General features: G+C 27.7%; 1 protein-coding gene across 1 annotated transcript in view; it reads right to left on the reverse strand.

Moving 5' to 3' along the window:
* The window catches only part of LOC119668646, a 72,852-nt gene extending 51,739 nt beyond the window's left edge, over positions 1–21,113 (reverse strand). Inside the window, exons 1-2 of the mRNA XM_038078220.1 lie at positions 20,476–21,113; positions 1,911–2,581 (exon numbers count right to left, since the gene is read on the reverse strand). Of these exons, the coding sequence (XP_037934148.1) occupies positions 1,911–2,346 (436 nt within the window). The 5' untranslated portion in view covers positions 2,347–2,581; positions 20,476–21,113. The remainder of the gene's footprint in view (positions 1–1,910; positions 2,582–20,475) is intronic.

A 21,113-nucleotide genomic window follows, 5' to 3' on the forward strand; every position in this document is an offset into this window, starting at 1 on the left:
GCACTCTTTCTACATCGTAGATCTTTTACATTGCAATTGCTATCCTTCTGGATTAACCACATTAAATTACTTGCTTAAGAATATTAAAGTATTTTGGTATAGAACTATGATTAGCTTTTAAAATTAAGCAAAGCATGTTTATTGAAAATATGACATACTAGATGAAATTAAATAGGATAACGATAATACCGGTTCCAGGTTTCAGGCTACCGCATTGTCCAAACAAAACATTCAAATGCAAAAAAGTCTATGTATTCAAGTGTAGAATAATACGAAACATTTGAGGTAAGGAGTTAAAACTTTTAGACTCTTGTTTATGTACTTCAAAATCTACACAATAAAATTGACAAAGATATGCAAAGGTGGGTAAAAGATTATAGAACTATCATACGTAGGACTGATAAGTCATAGTCTATTAGTGACACAATCATACAAAATTTGAATAATAAACAGAGACGCATGTAGGGAGTACGGAGAGCTGGTAAAAAAAAAGATATTGAAACAACTCTTGTGTTACTTTAGGATTTGGAAAGTCAAAGATATTTTCAGGAAGGGAGTTTAAATTCTCCTAAAATTCGTAAAAGGTCCACATCCCATATCATAGCTATTACAAATCTATATAAAAATTTTATTTATCTGATATCACTAGGAACACAACGGTTTATATATGACATTAGGCCAGTCAAATTAATCTAAACTGACATAGCAAAAGAGATTGTTGTTTGGACATAGTTCGCTAATAAAAATAATATTAACAGTTAATAAAAACACAAGTTAGTCTTGCCTAGTAATTTAATAATTTTGATTTTATGGTGAGTCGAAGTGTGTAGAGAGAATATTCTCATTCTAAATCTTAAATGAAAGATGAGACTGATTATACGACCATATACTCGATAGCTGTAAGGATCAGAATTAATGATCAGACCTTCGTCATTTTTAAAAAGCGGGAACGTATTTAATGGTCTTTTAAATTTTCAATATACAAGATATGAAAATTTTTTTTTTTTGTGGTGTGTGGATCAATATTGACTAATGATTATTTCTGAAGCAAACTTCAATGCAAAATATTGTCAACAATTTTTTTTTACAGTTTCACAATTTTAACACATTTAATTGTTATTGTAAAGAAGTAAATGATTGACTAAGCATATAATGCTTTTGACTACAATTTTAATAGACATATGACAGTGAATCAGTGTTACCAATATATCAGAACGTCGATGAATAATTTCATATTTTAAAAAAATTGTTACAAATACTGTATTTACCATTGAAAAATTGAACAAGGTTTTATTTAATTAATTTACTAAATTCAGTTTTTAGAGAATTAAATTATTTGTACATATAAAAAATTGTGTATAATAGCTAAATTTAAAAAAAATGCAGTTCTTCACTTTATTCAATGTTTAAATAGTTGTATTCGATTTAAAAAAAATAAAAAACAAATACATAAATTCCTATTTCCTACATTTACTGAATTCAGTTAGCTTTATGACTTAGTCTTATTATTTATAAACAAACACCTATGAAAGTATTTTCTTTAATTAAATTTTGTCATTCTAATGAAGTGAATTGTTCTCAAAGCTTTTCCACTTGAGCAACGAAAGTTGCTTACTTCTTCACATTATGAAGCAAAGTTATTAACTTAATCCACTTACAAATATAATCGCATACATTACAATATGCACAAACGAATGTCAACACTTGTAACGCACTAACACTTTATACACATGCTCACATGCATGCTTACACATACCACGTACGTCATGTAGCATGGTACCCACACATACATATTTGTCCAATACTACACTGCTTTGAGGTTTTGCTCCAAATTTCTTGACTTTATTTATATTTTTGTTATTGTATTTGTTTTTGTTTTTGTTAACTTTTTCTTATACAAAACTACTTACAGTGTTTACTTTTCTCTGCTGCTACTTGATGCGATGTTTGAGCCAAAATAGCAAAAAGCATTACGAGCATTAGAAGCCATTTGGGAGTATTCGAAGCTGTTGTTAGAATATTGGTATGCCAAACTTTGCTGCTGCCGCTGCTGCCATTGTTGTTGTTTTTGTATTTGTTTTTGTTACTGCATTGTTGTAGCCAAGATCGCTGCACTGGTTGTTTGCAAGAGTTTTTATGTTTTTTATTTTTGCTGATGTTAATGCTCTTGATGTTGTTGGTTATGCTTGGATTATTGGAACTAATTTTGTTACTGTTGTTGTTGCTTCTGCCGATGTCGCTGCCGCCGCTGTTGTTGTTCTTTTTGGCTTCTATACTTAAATCATGCGAATATTTTGTATTGAAATTCAACGGCGGCCCGGGGCCACACGAAGTCGGAAATAACATATTGTTTTATGTTTTATTTTAAAATTTTGTTCAATTTTGTTGATATTTTATGTGCTGTTGTTGTGGTTGTAGCTGCTCTTATTGCAATCATTGTTTTTCAATCAAGCACACTCAGTTGCAGATTTGCGGCTATGCCTTATGTTTTCTGCCGAGAACATCAAAAAAATTTAATGTTGCTCATACGCAGTGTATATCGCCTGATATGTTGATTTAATTAAATTTTAATTAATTTGATCTGAAAAAATAATGAAATTGAATCAATTGTTATTATCAATTATATTTTTTAATTGGAATTTCAAACATAATCAACAAAATGGACATAAGGTTTTTTATTCATTTAACATATATCAATTTTCAAAGCATTTATTATTTTTAAAAGTAAAATAATATTTCATTATTGCTAGAGGAAGCAAAATTATTTAAAGTATAATGTCTACTTTAAATGCATCACTTTAAAAATAAAATAATTAGTCAATCTAATATTAACACAGTTATTTGCAAAACATTTTTAAATAAATTGTATATTAGGTTCGATTGTGCCGGCAAACCAAAGGTTCCACTTAGGCCTATTTGCCCGTGGGTACAGAAATTCTGTGTTGACGTATACAGAAAACTAAGAGGTTTAAAAACAACCTTGAACCTTTGGAAAAGCTCTTTTTAGTGAACAGTCTTAGAGTTGCCCTTAACTGAAGATCCTCAAAAAAGACCCATCTTATATATATTTGTATTATATATAGCTTTATAAAATTTTTTAAATCATTTATTACACAATGACACAAATGTCTTATTAAATCATATATTCTTTTTATAAACTGAAAATATAAATTGAATAAATATTACAAAAATTTCTCACAATTATTTTTACTTTTTTTATTAAAAAAAAACTATTCAAGAAAATTTACTTGAAAGGCGTTTGCCAAAAACTAACAAGTGCCAATTCTGTGCAGCTCTCAGACTCAATTGAGAATACAAGATTAAAATTTGAAACTTACTGCGTCTTGGCCATTTAGCCTTCCACTTGGCTATTAACCCAAGGGACAAATAAGACGACAGCACAAAAGCAAAATAAGAATAATAATAAAGAGTTTTGGTAATTTTAGTAGTAATAAAAAAATTTATACAAAAAAAAAATATAATATAAAAAAAATTACTGAATATTGTTGTTTCTACTGCTTTTAGAGAAAGCAATGAACTTTGAAGGTTTTCAGTTAGTTTTTCACTTTCTTTCTGCTTATGAAACACTGCCAAATGACATGAACATAATTAAACACACACATAGTTTTCTTCCACTCATATTATATGACATGTGTCCTTAACATAAAAAGAAACGTATAATTATCACAAAGGACATATTCATCCTTTCACAATTGCCATATTTTTGTGTAAATATGGCAATTTATAATTGAACTAATTCTCTAAAATTATAACAAAAAAATTGTTTTTGTACTCAATAACAGCAAAATAAAGGCTTCTATTCTTTAATGATGAAAAATCCTTTGTTCTGTAAAAGGGAAATACAAATAAAAGCTGATTGAATTTAATAGGACATATATTGTTATGATATGACTCTGGGAATAAATAGCCTAGCAAATGTTAAGAATATTCCATACTTATCAACATATATTTTTTCATAATATGTATATTTTATAAAAAACTTTAGTTTTGGGGGTTGATAAATTTAAAATAATTTATGGGATTATTTAAATTAAACATATTTATAAGGAAAATATGAATTATTACATTATTGTAAATACGAATTTTTTGAATAAGTAATAAATTTATTATCACAATGAATTGTATTCCTTAAGCTTTATAACATCCTTAAAATGTTTATACATGTTGTGAATGTAGTTCTTTTATATAAAAAAAGTTGTTATGATGAAAGTTTTTTTATGCACTTTGTTTAGAATGTACAAATAATAAAACGAAATTATTATTAATAACATAAATAATCCATTGCACACATCTCTCTACCGACGCCACGCTTACTCATTTTCCACCTGTACCATCTCTGCTTTGTTGTTCCACACGGTTGCATTTTTCAAGTTTTGTATTTTACAAAGGCGATCGGAAAAAGTATTCTAATTTATAGCAGTCATAATTGCACTAGAAAGTACTGTGTGCAATATTGTTGCAGCTATTTACTATCGAATAGATTAAGTAAGGTTAGGTTGGAGTGGCGGTCTTGTGCCTAAATCCCACTCGACCAATTGAATACCATAGATCAGCGTAGACTAGAACGATTTAAGTGAATCAACCTGACAAGTCTTTAAACTTGGGATGAGAACTCTATCAAGGCGCTAATAAAGCGTCCCAAAAATTTTAAATTTTATTCTAGAGGTGGAGTAAAGTTTTCTCTCTTCATCCGCGCAGTTACAATCCCAAAAAAAGTCATTATGGCCCTCATAATGACTTGCATTCCTTTCCAGCATGTCGTAAGTCCTTAACATCGATACTGCAGTGCTAAGTACGTTACACCTTAACTGCAGCAGCTGAATAACACGTATTTTGTCTAAATTGGATCACGCCGATCGTGATATTACTACAAAATATAATCAGAGTTCAGATAAGTAGTTTGTTTTATTTACATTTGCTTTTGGAATCAAAAAATTTATAACCTTGTAACACGAGTATTCCGTAGTTCAATATACAGAATTTAAATTTTACTTTAACTTTTATTGATGTATTAATATTTAGTTATATACTAAATATAGTTACTAAAAAGTCTTTAAATATTTTATAAATCTATTTAATTCATGAATATTTCGTATATTAATATTCTTTTCATACTTTTGTAATACTTTTAATATACACAAAATTTCAAAATTATTTAATTTTTTACGGAATATTTTTAAAATCTTTACTCGTTGAAAGCATAAAAAAACAAGATTAATTGATCGTAAAATTTGTTTAATGTACGCTCACATTATAAAAATATACACAATAGTAGTAAATATTGAATTTAAAGTTCAAGCTCCAGTGTTTACTTATCTGCCCTCACAGTATTTATTTTAATTATTTTTTGTTCGGGATTGTGTTCAGAATCGCAGTAAAAGCAACAAATAAAAAATAAATTAAAATTGCAAAAAAAAAATATGGACACTATACATAAAACAATTTTAAAGACTTCATTTTAATCCTGTTTGCCGTCATGACAGTAAAAGAAAAAAATAGTTCACAATATATGAAGGAATAAAGCAAAGGCGCAAAAAGAAAACATGATACCCAAAGGATTAACATCAAACTAGCGCATAGTTCTAGCAGACCAGCTATTCATTTATGGAGTCTCTCGGATCCATAGATGTGCAATGGCAGTAGTCAATAATTATGGTGACTGAAACTAAAGCAAAAAAAAATTAATTGAAAAATAAAACTTAAATGGAAACATAGCGAAACTCATTGTATGCTGGTTTAAAGTGAAATAGATATTCCAGCTCAGCTAGAAAAACTACTTATAGCGCACAAGGCTTTGGTAATTGACTTTTTTGAGCCTTCATACTCCCTTGAAAAAAATAAAATCGCTTTGCAATTATCCTTAAAGTTTAAAAACAACAGTGGTGTTAACAAACATAGAGGAGATAAAACCAGTAAAATACTAAGCATTAAGGATATATCATTCGCATTCGTTTGCATATGCATTTAGTCCATTTAAACTAAAATTAAATAAAAATAAAAAATTACAATGCAAGTGCAAATGGTACAGTAAATCCAATTAGCAACACTGGTCGTCTGCATTTACATGTTTTGTTATCCTTAAGCGGCCTAATTTAGTTTTTAATTAAACTTTCACAAAAGTGTTTTTCTTTCCAACTCTGTAGTTTATTTTAATATTTTTAGAATGTTTCCAATAACTTTTTAGAAATATACAGAATATTTTCTCAATGTTAATAAAACTTTGATTGCTTTATTTGCTTCGTTAATATCGTTTGGGATTTCATTCATGCGAGGCTCTACATAATAACAAAGACGCGTATATTTGCTAGTCTAATTATATATGCACATTACATTGCACGTATCCTTGAATGTAGTTATTTTTATATTAAAACCTCCATCACACACATATTTTAGTTTAGTTTTACATGACAATTGCATGAAATGGAAAATGGAAATTGAAAATGCGTATCCTTGCCAGCTACACTAGGACGACCTTCGTTGCTTTTATAATTATACTAATGATTTATTTTGTTTTTTTTTTGTTTCAATAATTTGATATAAAACAAATATGTAAATTTACACAAATTTTGTTATTTTATTTTTTACATATGATTTATTTTTTACTTTTCTTTATATCAATATCAATTAAAGGACCTCATACATCCATTGTCTTCAAGTTCATTAATAAACGGTAGTTGTTTAATCAAACAAAATATATATAGTTTTATATACGTAGATTTAAGTTCTTCATAGATTTTACATTCGATTTTAATAATTTTAATCAAGATTTTAATTTTACAGAACATTTTACATATTAGCAGAATTGTTTGAAAAAATTTTGTGATAAAAATTTGTAAGAAATTAAAATTTTCTATTTTTAACATATATATTTATTTATGAAAGCATTATATATATATAAATAAATATGTATATTAAGTCCATTTTTTTTTTTTTAATCTAAGCCAAGTAAAAAAATTCAACAATTATAAATATTATCCACAATCAATGGTTAATTTCTTAACTCTCAAGGATCAACCAAAGTTATTTTGAAATTTCTGTCCCACAATACACGTGAATGTATTATTTAATATGAAGGCTCCATATACACATATTTATATTATACCTTCATATACTTTGCTAAAATTAGGTTTTAAAAATATATTTCTGAAATTAGGCATAGATAAAATACAATTATATATTTAAATATTTTTTTCTATATTTTTTAATAACAGCGAAAATAAACCTAAAATACTTAATATACCAGGTTTGAAGCTCAAGATTCTTAAAAATGCCGTCTAAAAAAGCTTTTGTATATTCACATGTCCAAAGACTTTAATAAGTAGTCTCTAATAATTACATAATTCTTTATCACGACATTTATATAATGTCCAGTGGCTTCGCTAGAATTGTCATGTCGTGACAATAGATACCGATGTTCCAGCGAACATGATATTTGAATCAATAGCTAGAGAAAGAAAGCATAGAGATTGTAACAGGTTGTTATTTAACCCGTTGAGTAAGTAAGAAAATATTTATTCAAATCTTTTGGAAAAATTTATTCTCGAATTAAGAAAACCAATCTTAAAAAAACAATTATTAAGAATAGAGTTAAAGAGAAATAGAGTCAATCTGCCTAATTTTAAATTTTTATTATAAATGAGAATAAAAATTGATTTTGTCCAACTAAAACCAGGAATGCTGAACACGTATCTTAACCAATCTAAAGAAAACAATTATTAAGAATAGAGTTAAAGAGAAATAGAGTCAATCATAAGAAGATGTTCTAATCTGACTAATTTTAAAATTTTTTATTAAAAATGAGAATAAAAATAGATTTTGTCCAACTAAAACCAGGAATGCTGAGCATGTATTCTTTAATTATAATTATTATCTGAAACATTTTTGATATAAAATTATAAATTAAATTTATTTTAAATAATTACACAAAGAAATTAATTACTTCATTTACTTTTAATTACTTATTTTATTTCTTGAAATATGGAACATAGATTTTCTATATAAAAATTAATCTTCAAGTGAAAAAAATGCATGCTTCATATTTAAAAGTAAATTTATAATCAGAAACAACTCATTTAAATAAATTTAAAATAACTTTTAGTTTTTTATTATAAACTAAAAAAAATTATTGTAATGTTACAATGTTTCTGACAACACAATTAAAAGCTTATAAAAATTTTGCAAATTAAAAAAAATAAATTAAAATAAACAATAAATATTTAAAAAACTTTAATATAAATACTTTGTGAAAAAGTTGATAAAAATGTGTAAATAAAATATTCAGTACCATTATATTGAAATATACTGTAATTGTTATTTCTCGAATTTGTATCTTACTGAGTTGGTCATAACAATCAATATCGGGTTTTAACTTAACATATCACTTCATTTTAAGTGTCTCTGCTTCATGCGCGTTTTTTGGTTTATTGTACACCTTTAGAGACCTTAGTTAATAACTCCACCGTAGACATAGTTATCCCTTACGCCTTCTTTCCATTCTTACGACATTAAGAAACCAACGAAGTCCCTGAAATTTAGTTCGCTGAATGATGTAAATGTTGTGATAAAGCTGGTACACTACGTGGATTATTTCGCTTAAGGGTAATTGTTGCAAACACGTAGAGAACCAAAGATTTTACGAAGAACTTTTCTTTCAAATATTCTAGAGCAGCTTCGTCTTTATGTTCGCCTTTACTTCTGCGTTATATAGAAGCAGAGATAGGATAACTGATTCATAATATGTAAACTTTTTCAGTTAAAATATAAGTTTATCTTCCAAGCAGCCACTGAACCTGTAGTAGCACTTTTAGAGTTTATATAACGTAGATTTTATCGATCGAGAGATAGCTTTAACTTTCAACTAAGTATTGAGCTTATAGTTGCTCTGAAATTCTTTATCTAAACTTCGGGCTGACATCGTTGTTGCTGATTACGTCTATGCGAAGATTGAAAAAATCATTGGAAGCTTTAAAAGTACAGTTCTCCTAGTAACCAACATATACCACGTTCGCCCTCATTCAGTGCTAAGATTATTTTCGAGTTATTTTCTTATAACTCTCATTACGGTTGGATTTAAAATGAATTAAATAATTAAGCATATTTAAAAGTGAATACGTTTATTAGGTGTGTTAGTTCACCTATTTCCACCTCTGAAAATACGGCCTCAAATGTTCTGTAATATGGAAATCTATTTTACGCTTATAATTTTTCGTCTGGAAACATTGGGTTAATTACCTTTGATCAATGGTTTTTTACAGCAACGTACCCAAGTATAGTTCATATAATATTTCACAATAATAAAAATCAGAACACTGAAAAAGTTATTGAACATGATCCTCAACAATTTATTAATGTAATTTTACAAAAATGTTTATACATAAGACTTATTATCTTATCAAGTTACCAAGATGGTATCATAACCGCTTATGATGCATAATCATCATTATTATGATAAACACTATATTTTAAAATGAAATGAATTTTTATTATATTTGTTCTATGTTATATGTTCCATAGGTGCATAGTGCAAAAAACAAAAAATCTCTCGCTAAAGTCTCTAATTTGTGCGCAAAACATTTCTTAAAAACAACACTTCTTGTTTTAACGGGCTAGTTACGAAATGTCTAATCATCTCAGAGACTGCAGAAAAAATTGTTACCAAAGCGATAGAAGTTTGAACGAATGTTTTTAATTGTGAAAACATAATATTTAACAGTTGCAATTAGTGCTGCCAATATGTTAGAAAGAGATTTAAGCAAGAGACTTGTTGTTTTTTGCCGCACTTCGAAGCGACCGAATACACCTAATGTTACCAATATGGTATAATCTTACATCATAATAGTCTCCATTGGAGACTCTCCAATGAAAATTTCTCTTATATTATTTTCTAAAATAACTAAAACATATCTTCATATATTGCACTTGCGTTTATTAAACAAAAAATTTAAACTTCAGCAAATAAATTACGAAACCAATGTGATGTTTAATATAAAACTGAAGTGAAAAAAGGGGTAAACGAGTAAATAAAAATTGGGGCAACTATCGGCCGCAAAAAGTTCAATTCAAAAACGAAATAAAAACGTTCATAGTCGCATTTTGCGTTAGAAACCAATTTTACAAAATTGCGGTTAAATGCGTTAAAAATTGTTTAGTATATTTTTTTATATATTTTTTTATAATTTTTATTATTATTTGTTGTTTTATTTCAATTGTGCACTAAAGCAATTTGAAAAATTAAACAATAAAAATGTTAGTGGCAGCCATTGTTGGAAATTGTTTCTTTTAGTTTATTTTTTGTGTTCTTGTTTTCTTGTTTTTTTATTATGATAATTTCTTTGTTCTTTTTTGGCTTTTATTCTGGGTAAGTTTTTAAAGTTGTGGTATGGATTTTGTTCAGGTTCTTTAGTTTTTTTTATTTCTATTACTTATAAAAGTAAAATTTAGTGTGAAAAACGAGGAGGGAAGCCATAAACTACAATTGAATTGAAGAAAAACAAACAACAACAAAACATTTTACGGTAACACAATAGAGCGTTTTTAGCGATTTTTCCTCTTTCTATTCTTTGTTGTTATTCTGCATTGTTGTTGTTGGTGTTTGTTAGCAGAAACATTAAGAACACCAATGGATTTAGGTAGTAAGTTTGGAGCTTTACCAGTCATAAGTTAAAGCGACTGAGCATTTCATACAATTTAGTAACTTAACTTTCATAACTTATTTTTTGGCAATATATAATAATAATTCGATAAAATGAAGTTTTTCCAGATAGTTTATTTGCGTACATATGTCTTATGCAGATTGTAATATATCGCTGACTTACCTGTAATATCTGTCTTCAAATAAAGTGAAATATAACCTGACTAAAATAACCTGACTATAAAATTGATAGTTGTTCTTTTCTTGTAGGGCTGCTTTTTTTTTATTGCCAAAATAATAAAATTTTTGTGATTAGTACCATGAAAGAACATCAGGTTGAAACCCAGAAACGGGATGTTATAGCCATTTAAGTAAAAAAATCGAGAAACACAACTTAAATGAAATATATATAAATTACATTAAATTTATAATTTATGAAACCATTATACATATAAATATTCAGACCATATTTTTTTAATTTAAATCGAGTCAACAAGTTCAGCAATTATAAACATTATTAACCAGGATAATCACCTTAACTATCAAGGATCAACTATAGTTATTTTCAAATTCCTGTCTTACGATGCACGTGAACATATTATATAATATGAAACCTTAATAAATATATATTTATATTATACCTTCATATACTTTGCTAAAATCAAGTTTTAAAAAGATTTATAGAAATGAAATTTTCTAATGAGCATGATTAGTTAACTGGATCTAAAAAAACAAAATAGATGCCTCCAATACTTTCAAATCAAATCTTTTAAGCATATGGGGTGAAAGTGATAATTAATCAAATGCATTAAAAGTTATTCTAGAACTCTCCGAATCGATTTAATCACGCGTAAATATACATATCTTGAAATCACTTTTAGCTTACTTTTAGCAGTTTAATATCACTTTAAAGAAACATCGCTTTAAAATATTGCGTAAAAGTAGTTTTCAGGCTTGGGTGTTAGTAATCAGCCAACAGCTATTGCGATACTCAATATAAAACAAAAGGATCGGTCTTTTACACTTTCAGTACAATTTCAACATTGATAGCCGAGTGGTTAACTATTGTAATTATATAAATTTTAACCAGAGATTCTCTGGTAACCAGAAATTACATTATCCGGCAGATTTTCTTTGGTTAACAGACAATTTTATAACATTTCACACTCTTCCTTTTGATATCACCTTTTCTTCATATAAAATAAAAGATAATATTTTTTCATAAAATAAAATTCTTAAAAAGTATGGAATTGTATATAGTATAAAATACTAATTTCAAAAATTAATAATAATAAATTTGTTTTTTTATTGAATACAATTAATAAAAAAAACGTTTATAAGTCTGTTTAAATTTTGAATATGATTTGCTTCATTTTAATATTAAATATCTTTAAGCCTAATTATTGAAGCAAAACAATTTGTTTTTAACCAAATACAAAAGCTTCAATAACTTTTGCTAATCATCGGTTAACAAACCAAAGTACCATAAACAAATAGTGACGCAAATTGCAAGCAGCAGTTATTGCGATTTGCTTGCCGAAGTAGGTGACTGGTATCATTTTGCTTTGTGTTAAAAATTCAAATTTTAGGCAAATAATCAAATTAATTTTAAAATTATTAAGATTTTCAAGATTTTTAAAATTGTAATGTTAAAATAAAAATATAATATATAAGAATATTATTTTCTTATATTATTGACTCCATTCATTTTTTTATTCAGTTTAGTCATTTTATTCATATATGCAACACTGTGGGATGCCCTGAAAGAAATCCAAGCGGCCGTTACTGTTTTTACGAAACTGGTATGGCATGGCATAAAATACCACATTCATATCCATTAAATTTCCAAAAGCACATAAATATGAACAAAATGCATAAAAAATAGATATAGGATCATAAATATAATTACAAATTGCGATTATTTATGTTTTTATTGTTGTTATAGTGGCGCTATTGATTGTTGATAGCAACAAGGTTCACATATTTCACGGTAAAATAGCAGCAACATTACCGCCACAAATAGAAAAACAAAACATAAAAAAAAAAACAAAAACAAAATATAACTAAAAAACATTACAATTAAAAGCACAACATTAATATATGGCTCAACACTTTTCTAACAAATAAAGTACATATAAACACTAACAAAGCATATAAACAAGAACAAAAACAAAAAACAGAAATGGAAACCGCTCAAAGCGATTTTTATGGCGGTAAATATTTTTGCCGTTAGGGAGTTAAATATTCCCTATGCATTTTTCTTATCAAAAAAGCGCATACACACGCTGAAACACTGGCGAATGATGGCGTGTTTGCATGTGTGTGTGTGTCTGATTTTTGTATGAAAATAAAAAGTACATATAAGTAGGGAAAAATATATTTTATACACTACGTAAAACATATCCAAGCAACTATGTAAGGTTAATGTCTTTATGCTGAAGTGTTTGTGTGTGCGCTGTGTGTCAGTTTGTGTGCATCTGTTTGTTTGTGTTTATTTACTGGGGAATGACTAATTTTTCAGGCGAGTCAAAAAGCCGCACCATTGTTTCCATTTTCTGTTTGTACTTGTACTTTTCACTAATTTCATTTTAGTCTTTTTCGATCCCCTTTCGTACCCAAAGCTTTTGCGGTCGTCGGTAACAGGATAAATGCGATTAAGTGTGGATTTTATCCACAAAAAATATCAGCACACACACACAAATGGACAAACACATGATTAAATGCTTTCGAATTCTAGACTAAGTCCTACACAAACGCCCCCTACAATCGCATCCACCACATCCTTCACAAACACAAACACACACACTCCCATACGCATAACTAAACTACATAATACTTTGCTCAATATAAAGCAAAAAAAATAAAAAAAAATTAAAATAAATACGAACACGAATACCAATACAAAGCAAGTACGGAAACAATACAAAAAATGTGTAAAACTACATTTTCAACGCTTTTAAATATTGATATAAATTGATTGTGAAAGGTAATAATTTCTACTATTTTCTGCAACTTTTTTCTTGTTATCATTTTTAAAATGTTTTCAGTAGAAAAGAGTAGGAAAGTGGAGTAGTTACTTTGCAAACTTTTAAGGGAATTCGGTTAGCAAGTTTAACCATTAGAACGGAAAATAGAAACGAATTCAATTTGCAGCCATTTTTAATTAAGGAATGGTCAAGCTCCCCCAAGCCAGAATTTATTTGCTACTTATATTCGGTGTTTGGTTAGAAAAATTTATTAGCAATTAAAGTAAATAATTCTAATTAAACCTGGCGAGATTTGAGTTTCTTTAAATTGTGTCTCTCATTCTTAATACTAAACTGGCATTCAACTGGCATGTTTAATTTAATTTTGGCCATTTTACAACATGAATCGTTTAACAATCGCTGAGTGCGTAAAAATTGTTAAAAATAACTACAGAAATTGTGACAATCGGATTTCTCTCAGTAGAAGCTAATTTTTCGCAAGTCCAACTTGTCTTGTCTGGTGCAGAGAAAATTTACAAATAACTGCCAAGAGACCATTGCATCCACAAAAAATCACTGTTTGGCTTGGAATTTGAAGGTTTAATAAGCTTTAACTTCTAAGAAAACATCTAAAAGTGTTCAATAGTTTCCACAAATCCACAAATAACTGCCAAGAGACCATTGCATCCACAAAAAATCACTGTTTGGCTTGGAATTTGAAGGTTTAATAAGCTTTAACTTCTAAGAAAACATCTAAACGTGTTCACTAGTTTCCACAAATCCACAAATAACTGCCAAGAGACCATTGCATCCACAAAAAATTACTGTTTGGCTTGGAATTTGAAGGTTTAAGAAGCTTTAACTTCTAAGAAAACATCTAAACGTGTTCAATAGTTTCCACAAATCCACAAATAATTGCCAAGAGACCATTGCATCCACAAAAAATCACTGTTTGGCTTGGAATTTGAAGGTTTAATAAGCTTTAACTTCTAAGAAAACATCTAAACGTGTTCAATAGTTTCCACAAATCCACAAATAACTGCCAAGAGACCATTGTATCCACAAAAAATCACTGTTTGGCTTGGAATTTGAAGGTTTAATAAGCTTTAACTTCTAAGAAAACATCTAAACGTGTTCAATAGTTTCCACAAATCCACAAATAACTGCCAAGAGACTATTGCATCCACAAAAAATCACTGTTTGGCTTGGAATTTGAAGCTTTAATAAATTTTATATCTAAACCGTCAATTCCACTAGCTATAGCCATATGATTATACATTTTTCTCTATATATATAGTTTATAGAATAGTTGATAGAATGATGCTACACAACTCACCTTTTACAGACATGTTTTTCTGAACTTGTAATATAACATGTTAGTAATATGCATTGATTACCAGGAACATGCGATTTATCACCACTATACAAAGGTTCATTAAGAATAGTATTTATTCGGATTATACTTAATATCTTAACACTTAGTAAACGATAGTTTTGGTCGAGCTGTTGAGCAATGAACTGACAAGTAATCAAAAATTGAATTGAAAGGATCCAGTACGATAGGAGGTCCCGTGAAGGACATTTAAGTTATGTTGTATTTCACACCTAATAACAATTTCTACACAATTTATTATAGTTAAATTTTATAAAAAACTGAATCATAAATATAGTTTCTTTTAAAACTTTAAAATAGACAAGTCAATATTATACTGACTCATAAAACAATTCCATTTATAAAAAATACCAAAAGAAAAATATTTTGTTTATAAATGATATAAAAATTACTATTTAGTTCCTGACAGAAATTCAGTTAGCGATACATTTTTAAATAGAAAGTTGTTTTTTGTTAAGAAGTTCATTTTCACAAAATTTTTACTTAATTAAAGTTTTATTGTTTAATTTTATTATTTATTTACATTAGAGAACATTTTTTTATATAAGTTGTAATTTAACGTCAATTATAATAGAAGTGACTATTTTATATAAAATAGACTACTATATTTGGTAGAGAGGTTTCGAAAAGTACTGAACTACAACAACAAAAAATGTTTATATATTATTTTAATTAGTTAAAATGTTGACTGACAATACAGATGTTGTGAGTATTTCCAAATACCCATCATCAGTGGTCTTGTTCATCATAACTTTTTTTTTAATAACAGTTTTGTAATAAGTGCATATATCTTAGAGAAAAAAAATATTTTACATCATCTGTATTTTATTATAATTTATACTCAAAAAGAATATAAAAAACAATGGATAACACAAAGTAAGTATATTAAATAAAGTAAATTACGAACCCTACTTCACAGTTCAAATTTGACGGCTTTCATTTCCTGATGCAGTTTCTGATGATGTTTCTATAAACCACTGTTGATGGATATTTGGCAGTATTGGATAGGTGTGTTATTAGTTTCTTTTCTATTCGAAATAGATTATTATGTAATCAAAATTATTATGATGTAATTTGTGTCATAATATATAAATATGTATATTTAAATAATTAAAATGAATTCAAATTTATGTATTTTTATTACAAAGTTCAAAACTAATCCTCTCCACTGAATCAATTATAAACGATTGAATCAATGGATTATATCCTAAAACCCCTTGTTAATCTTTAATTGTTTCCTTTTTTCACTCTAAAATTATATTAATATTGTTTATTGTGTACTCAAATGTAGATTACACTTAAAAAACATTAAATTAATAAAAATATTAAATTAATTAAAAAAATTAAACTATTAAAAAAAATTAAATTAATAAAAAAAATTAAATTTACAGGTCCGATATGCAGTTGGTGCATATTCGATCTTAAAAAAGTGATACTTTAGAACGACAGAAATATATTGGAATAAATATCATTTACTTTTCATCACCGAAAAATGATATAAATAAGGCTAGTAGCTTACTATATATTAATGGGGGCTAGTTTGAGTCATATTTGATCAGAATTTCGATTTAGAAAATATTTATCAAGACCTATAATTTGCTATAAAATTATTGTATTTCCCTTCAAATAGTATGCAATGATAAAATTTATTTTCTTTGGAATAAAAAAAAGGATATAAATTTAATCCAAATAATTTTAATGTATATAAATGATTTTATTGATACAAAGTTTTTAACTGTATATCGATGTTTACATTTCTTCATTACCGATATTATCTAATCTGATATATAATTTGAAATTTATATTAGTTTATGTTACATTATGTACATTATATATGAGTTTATATTAAAATTGGCAAATAATACATCATTTAATAGTACACAAAATTTAAATGTATTTAAAACGACTTAAAATTTCATACTAAAGATAGATAGAATAGAAAAATAACAATATAATGTAAGTATTTAAAATGAAAATGGTCTCTATTTTTACTAACCAAATTATTTTTAACAATTTCTTTCATAGACAGACTTCAAACGTTGGTGTAAGTGAATTAAAACATTTGATAAAATTGTTATATTTAAAGAATAAAACTCTATTGCACATTAAATCTGCATTAAATATAATTTACTAGAACTCTGCACTATAATATCTAATATATAATACAAGAAACCGGTGGGTAATTGCATTCAATCAACGACATGCTAGCCTAGTTATTGAAACCTGTTCAGAGCAGCCAAAAATTGCCATCATTAACAAGAGCATCTAAAAAAAGTATCAAATCGTATGTTATTAAAATGAACTAAATATCAGAAAGCTTACTGAGGCAGTAAGCACTTTACTTGACAACATTTAGAAAATATTGCGTGAAAATGTAAGCAAGAGAAAGGTTTCCGAAAATTCAATAACATGTTTGCAAACACTGGACCAATCATTGAAAAATTTTCAAGCCAATTTTAGATCGGTTAAAGCAACGCAAATCAAGTTATAATTCTTGTGATGTTGATTCATTGCACTCCCAATGAAAAACATTTGATTATCCAAAGAACAATCAAAATTGTCAATTTAAAATGTAAAACTTTTCTAAAGAGAAAAAAAGTATGCTGACAGCTGAAAAATAGCCTACTATCCATATTTTAGGATGGCAATGATACAAGCTCTGGTCAGAAGAGTGTTCCATTCGGTATCCGCTGGTGAGCAATACAGCAAAGAACGCCGTTATTTTCGGTAGAAGGATCAGGAGACCAACGATGAGAAAGCATTCAATGCTACCAACTCGCGACAGCTAGCTACTATTCGTTTAGCTGGCTATTGAACGAGGATAAGGACGATTCATATCTAAGAAGAGGAAGAATGGTCAACGGAGAAGAAGAAGAATAATATGTTGTTGACTGACAAATTCTATAGAGGTCGCAGAACAGCTGGAGCCCATCATACAGTATTGTTGAATATATTCAATGCTATACTCATCAGCAAGCATCCGACTTCAAGTTGGATTGTCGGCATGACTAAAATCCATGAATTGCATTTCAAAATAATTGGTTTTATACGCAAAATATTGGATTGAAATTAAATCATTCTAAATAATCATATAATTAAACAATGATTAATTTAAAATTAGAATATTTTTATAAATGAGTTATTAGAATATTCCAAAAATAAAAGGAATATATATAAAAGATCCCTTTTTAATAAAATATTATTAACTAATAAGCCAACAGGAAAACATTTTTCAGTGACTTTTGAATTATCAATTATTTTTACTATTATTTTTCAATATGATTTTTAATAAATGAAGAACCAGTCTTTATATAGGAAATATCTACTAATTTCATATTTTATTTTTTTTTAATAATAAATATATAATAATAAACATCATCAATAATTAAATAAAAATGTTTATAGTGATAGAAAAAATAATTATAAGTTAATAACTAAAACTCAAATCTTCACTCGCTTCGGTTAACAAACTCGTCATTTATATGTAAAATAACCAATGAACTATCACTGGAGGAGGAGGGCTAAAATCTTTCCATAATAAAGAAATAGTAAATTAATTATTGCATATAGAAGAAAATTTATAGATTATTATCGAATCTATAATAAAAAATAAATAAATTAATTATTAATAATAATAAATTAATTATTAATAATAATAAATTAATTATTACTAATAATAAATTAATTATTAATAAATTAATTATTGCAAATCAAATAGTAAATTAGTAAATAGTAAATTATTAGTAAATAGATTTTGGTCATTTAAATCATTATGAGAATTTGTTTAACTAAAAAATTATTGCTAAAACCATATTTTTATTAAAAAATATTTTTAATATTGATTTCTCATGTTTAATTTGGGTATAATATGACCCTATAATCTTAACTAATTATCTCAGTACACATTTAACATATCCCGTTAAAATGATAAATATATATTATTTTTAAGTTTTAAATTGTGAACATTTTTAATCATTAAGTTTGCAATTTTAATTATATAAATCGACATCAAGAAAACTTTAAGAAATTTCTTCCAAGTACAGTATTCAAAAAAGGTTCCTTTTAAGAATGATGAAGAGCTGTAAATATACAGAGGCTTTGTAAATATGAACGTACAAATTTCTTTATTAAAAAGTTTCTTCATCTTTCAAAATAAGAAGGAAAATTGTACAAAATCAAACAATCAGCAGAGACAAACAAGCTTAACGGCATAAACGACAAAGACGACAAAAAATTTCATCTTTCAAAGCCAACATGAAGACGAAGGGAACTGCGAGTGGGAGCCACCTTCAGAAACGTTTAGGATGCATTGAAAATTAAAAACGTTCAACGGCAAGGACGAAAAAATATTTTTGAACTTTATGACACGTTGATTTCATTAAAAATACACACTTACAAGCCCACACACATACTTGGCTGGATGAGTAAATATTTCTAAACGAATATCCAAATTTGGAAGATAGGTGATTAAGGTACTAGTATTAACTCTGACTGCATTTGAAAGCTGTAGATTACTTTAACGTATAGGAAACCAAAACTTAAATAACCACTTCCAAAGCATGAAGCAAGTGATTATTGTTGGTTGGAGTTGTGTAAAGTGGAAGGACATGGCGCCCAATTGTTTTATAAAACAAAGCATAACGCAAAGTGCTGCCAGCTCACCATAGAAATATAATAATATGACAAAAAATCCTATCCGTTATAATACTTAGAGCAGCAGAAATACAAATACATCATCACACAATCATCCGCCTTACACCCACAATCCCCACTGCTTCATCCTCCGCAGGAAAGCAAGCAAAGGCAGGCTAACATAAAGGAAAGCATGGCAAGCAAAAAAGTCGCGCCAAATACAATTAAGCACATCAATTTTTAATGAGAGAGAGAGAAAAAATTAAGTTGAAGAGCAACAAAGTATATCATATAAGGACACGTTCAATGCATTCGTAAATTCTCTTCTGCTGACTGATTTTACGCGCCGCTTGTGTTAGCCCACCAAAATTTTAATGGATATTAAATTTACTTCTTAACCATTTTACTACAGTTAACGTTTTTTCTTTTTGATTTTACAACTCTACAACAACAAAATTTCAGAATTAAAATCACGAAGAGGACAACGCACTTAATGCGTGCACTGTTTGGCGCAAGAAAGAAAGAGATAAAAATATGAGAGCACATTAGCAATGACATAAACCTACACGAAAGGACTCTCCAAAAAAATAAAAATGTACTATAAATATAAGTATGTATGCATGCATGTGTAGGAGTGTGTGTGAATGGATACGTTTAGCGCACATAGTAGACATAATTTTATATGCAAGAACTATGAACAAAAAATCCTGCCTTAACTTAACTAATAGAACGGTAGAAATTTTTAAATGCCATTGAGCCATTGTATGTAAAAAATAATTACAATGTAAAACATAAAATAAATAAATTATTGAACACTTTCTGTTTGTCGTTACCTTTTCGATACTGAAATCGATGAGCAGAAGTTGAATTATTGCAAAATTCAATTATTCAAAGCGATACAATCTGAATTTTCATTTTCCGTTTCATTTCCGTTCGCTATTTTCACAGTCAATTTTATTGAACAAATTTTATTTTTTTAACATTTAATTCAATTCATTTTATATATTTTCTCAGTACATATTCTTCGGTCCTTCAAAACTTTTTCAACTTATTTCAATAATAATGCGAACTTAACAATAAAAAAATTCAAGTAAATTTCAAAGTTTCCGACACTGCTAAGCACTTTTGCCCGCTACGTACACACAATTAAGTCTAAAAGTTGAATATTACTATACGGGTCGCACAGTTACAGTTACTGAGAGTAAGAATTTTTACTCCATATTGATTAAATTTCCTCCAAACTTCTTTCAAGGAATAAAGTGTTGCTGCTTTGTGTTAAAATAGCACAGCCATAGGTATGCAGCATAAGGTCTTTCTCTAAAGCAATTGGAACGGGCAAGCACGATAGTGTCTAAGCTCAAGTTGACAAACTCAAAGAACAAAACTGCAATGATTTACTTCACGGATCTTTAGAATTTCATTCAATGATTAAAATCACAAAATAACAGAAATAACACGAAAATAATGTTAA

Source organism: Teleopsis dalmanni, chromosome 1, assembly GCF_002237135.1.
Source record: "Teleopsis dalmanni isolate 2A chromosome 1, ASM223713v2, whole genome shotgun sequence".
Lineage (NCBI taxonomy): Eukaryota > Metazoa > Arthropoda > Insecta > Diptera > Diopsidae > Teleopsis > Teleopsis dalmanni.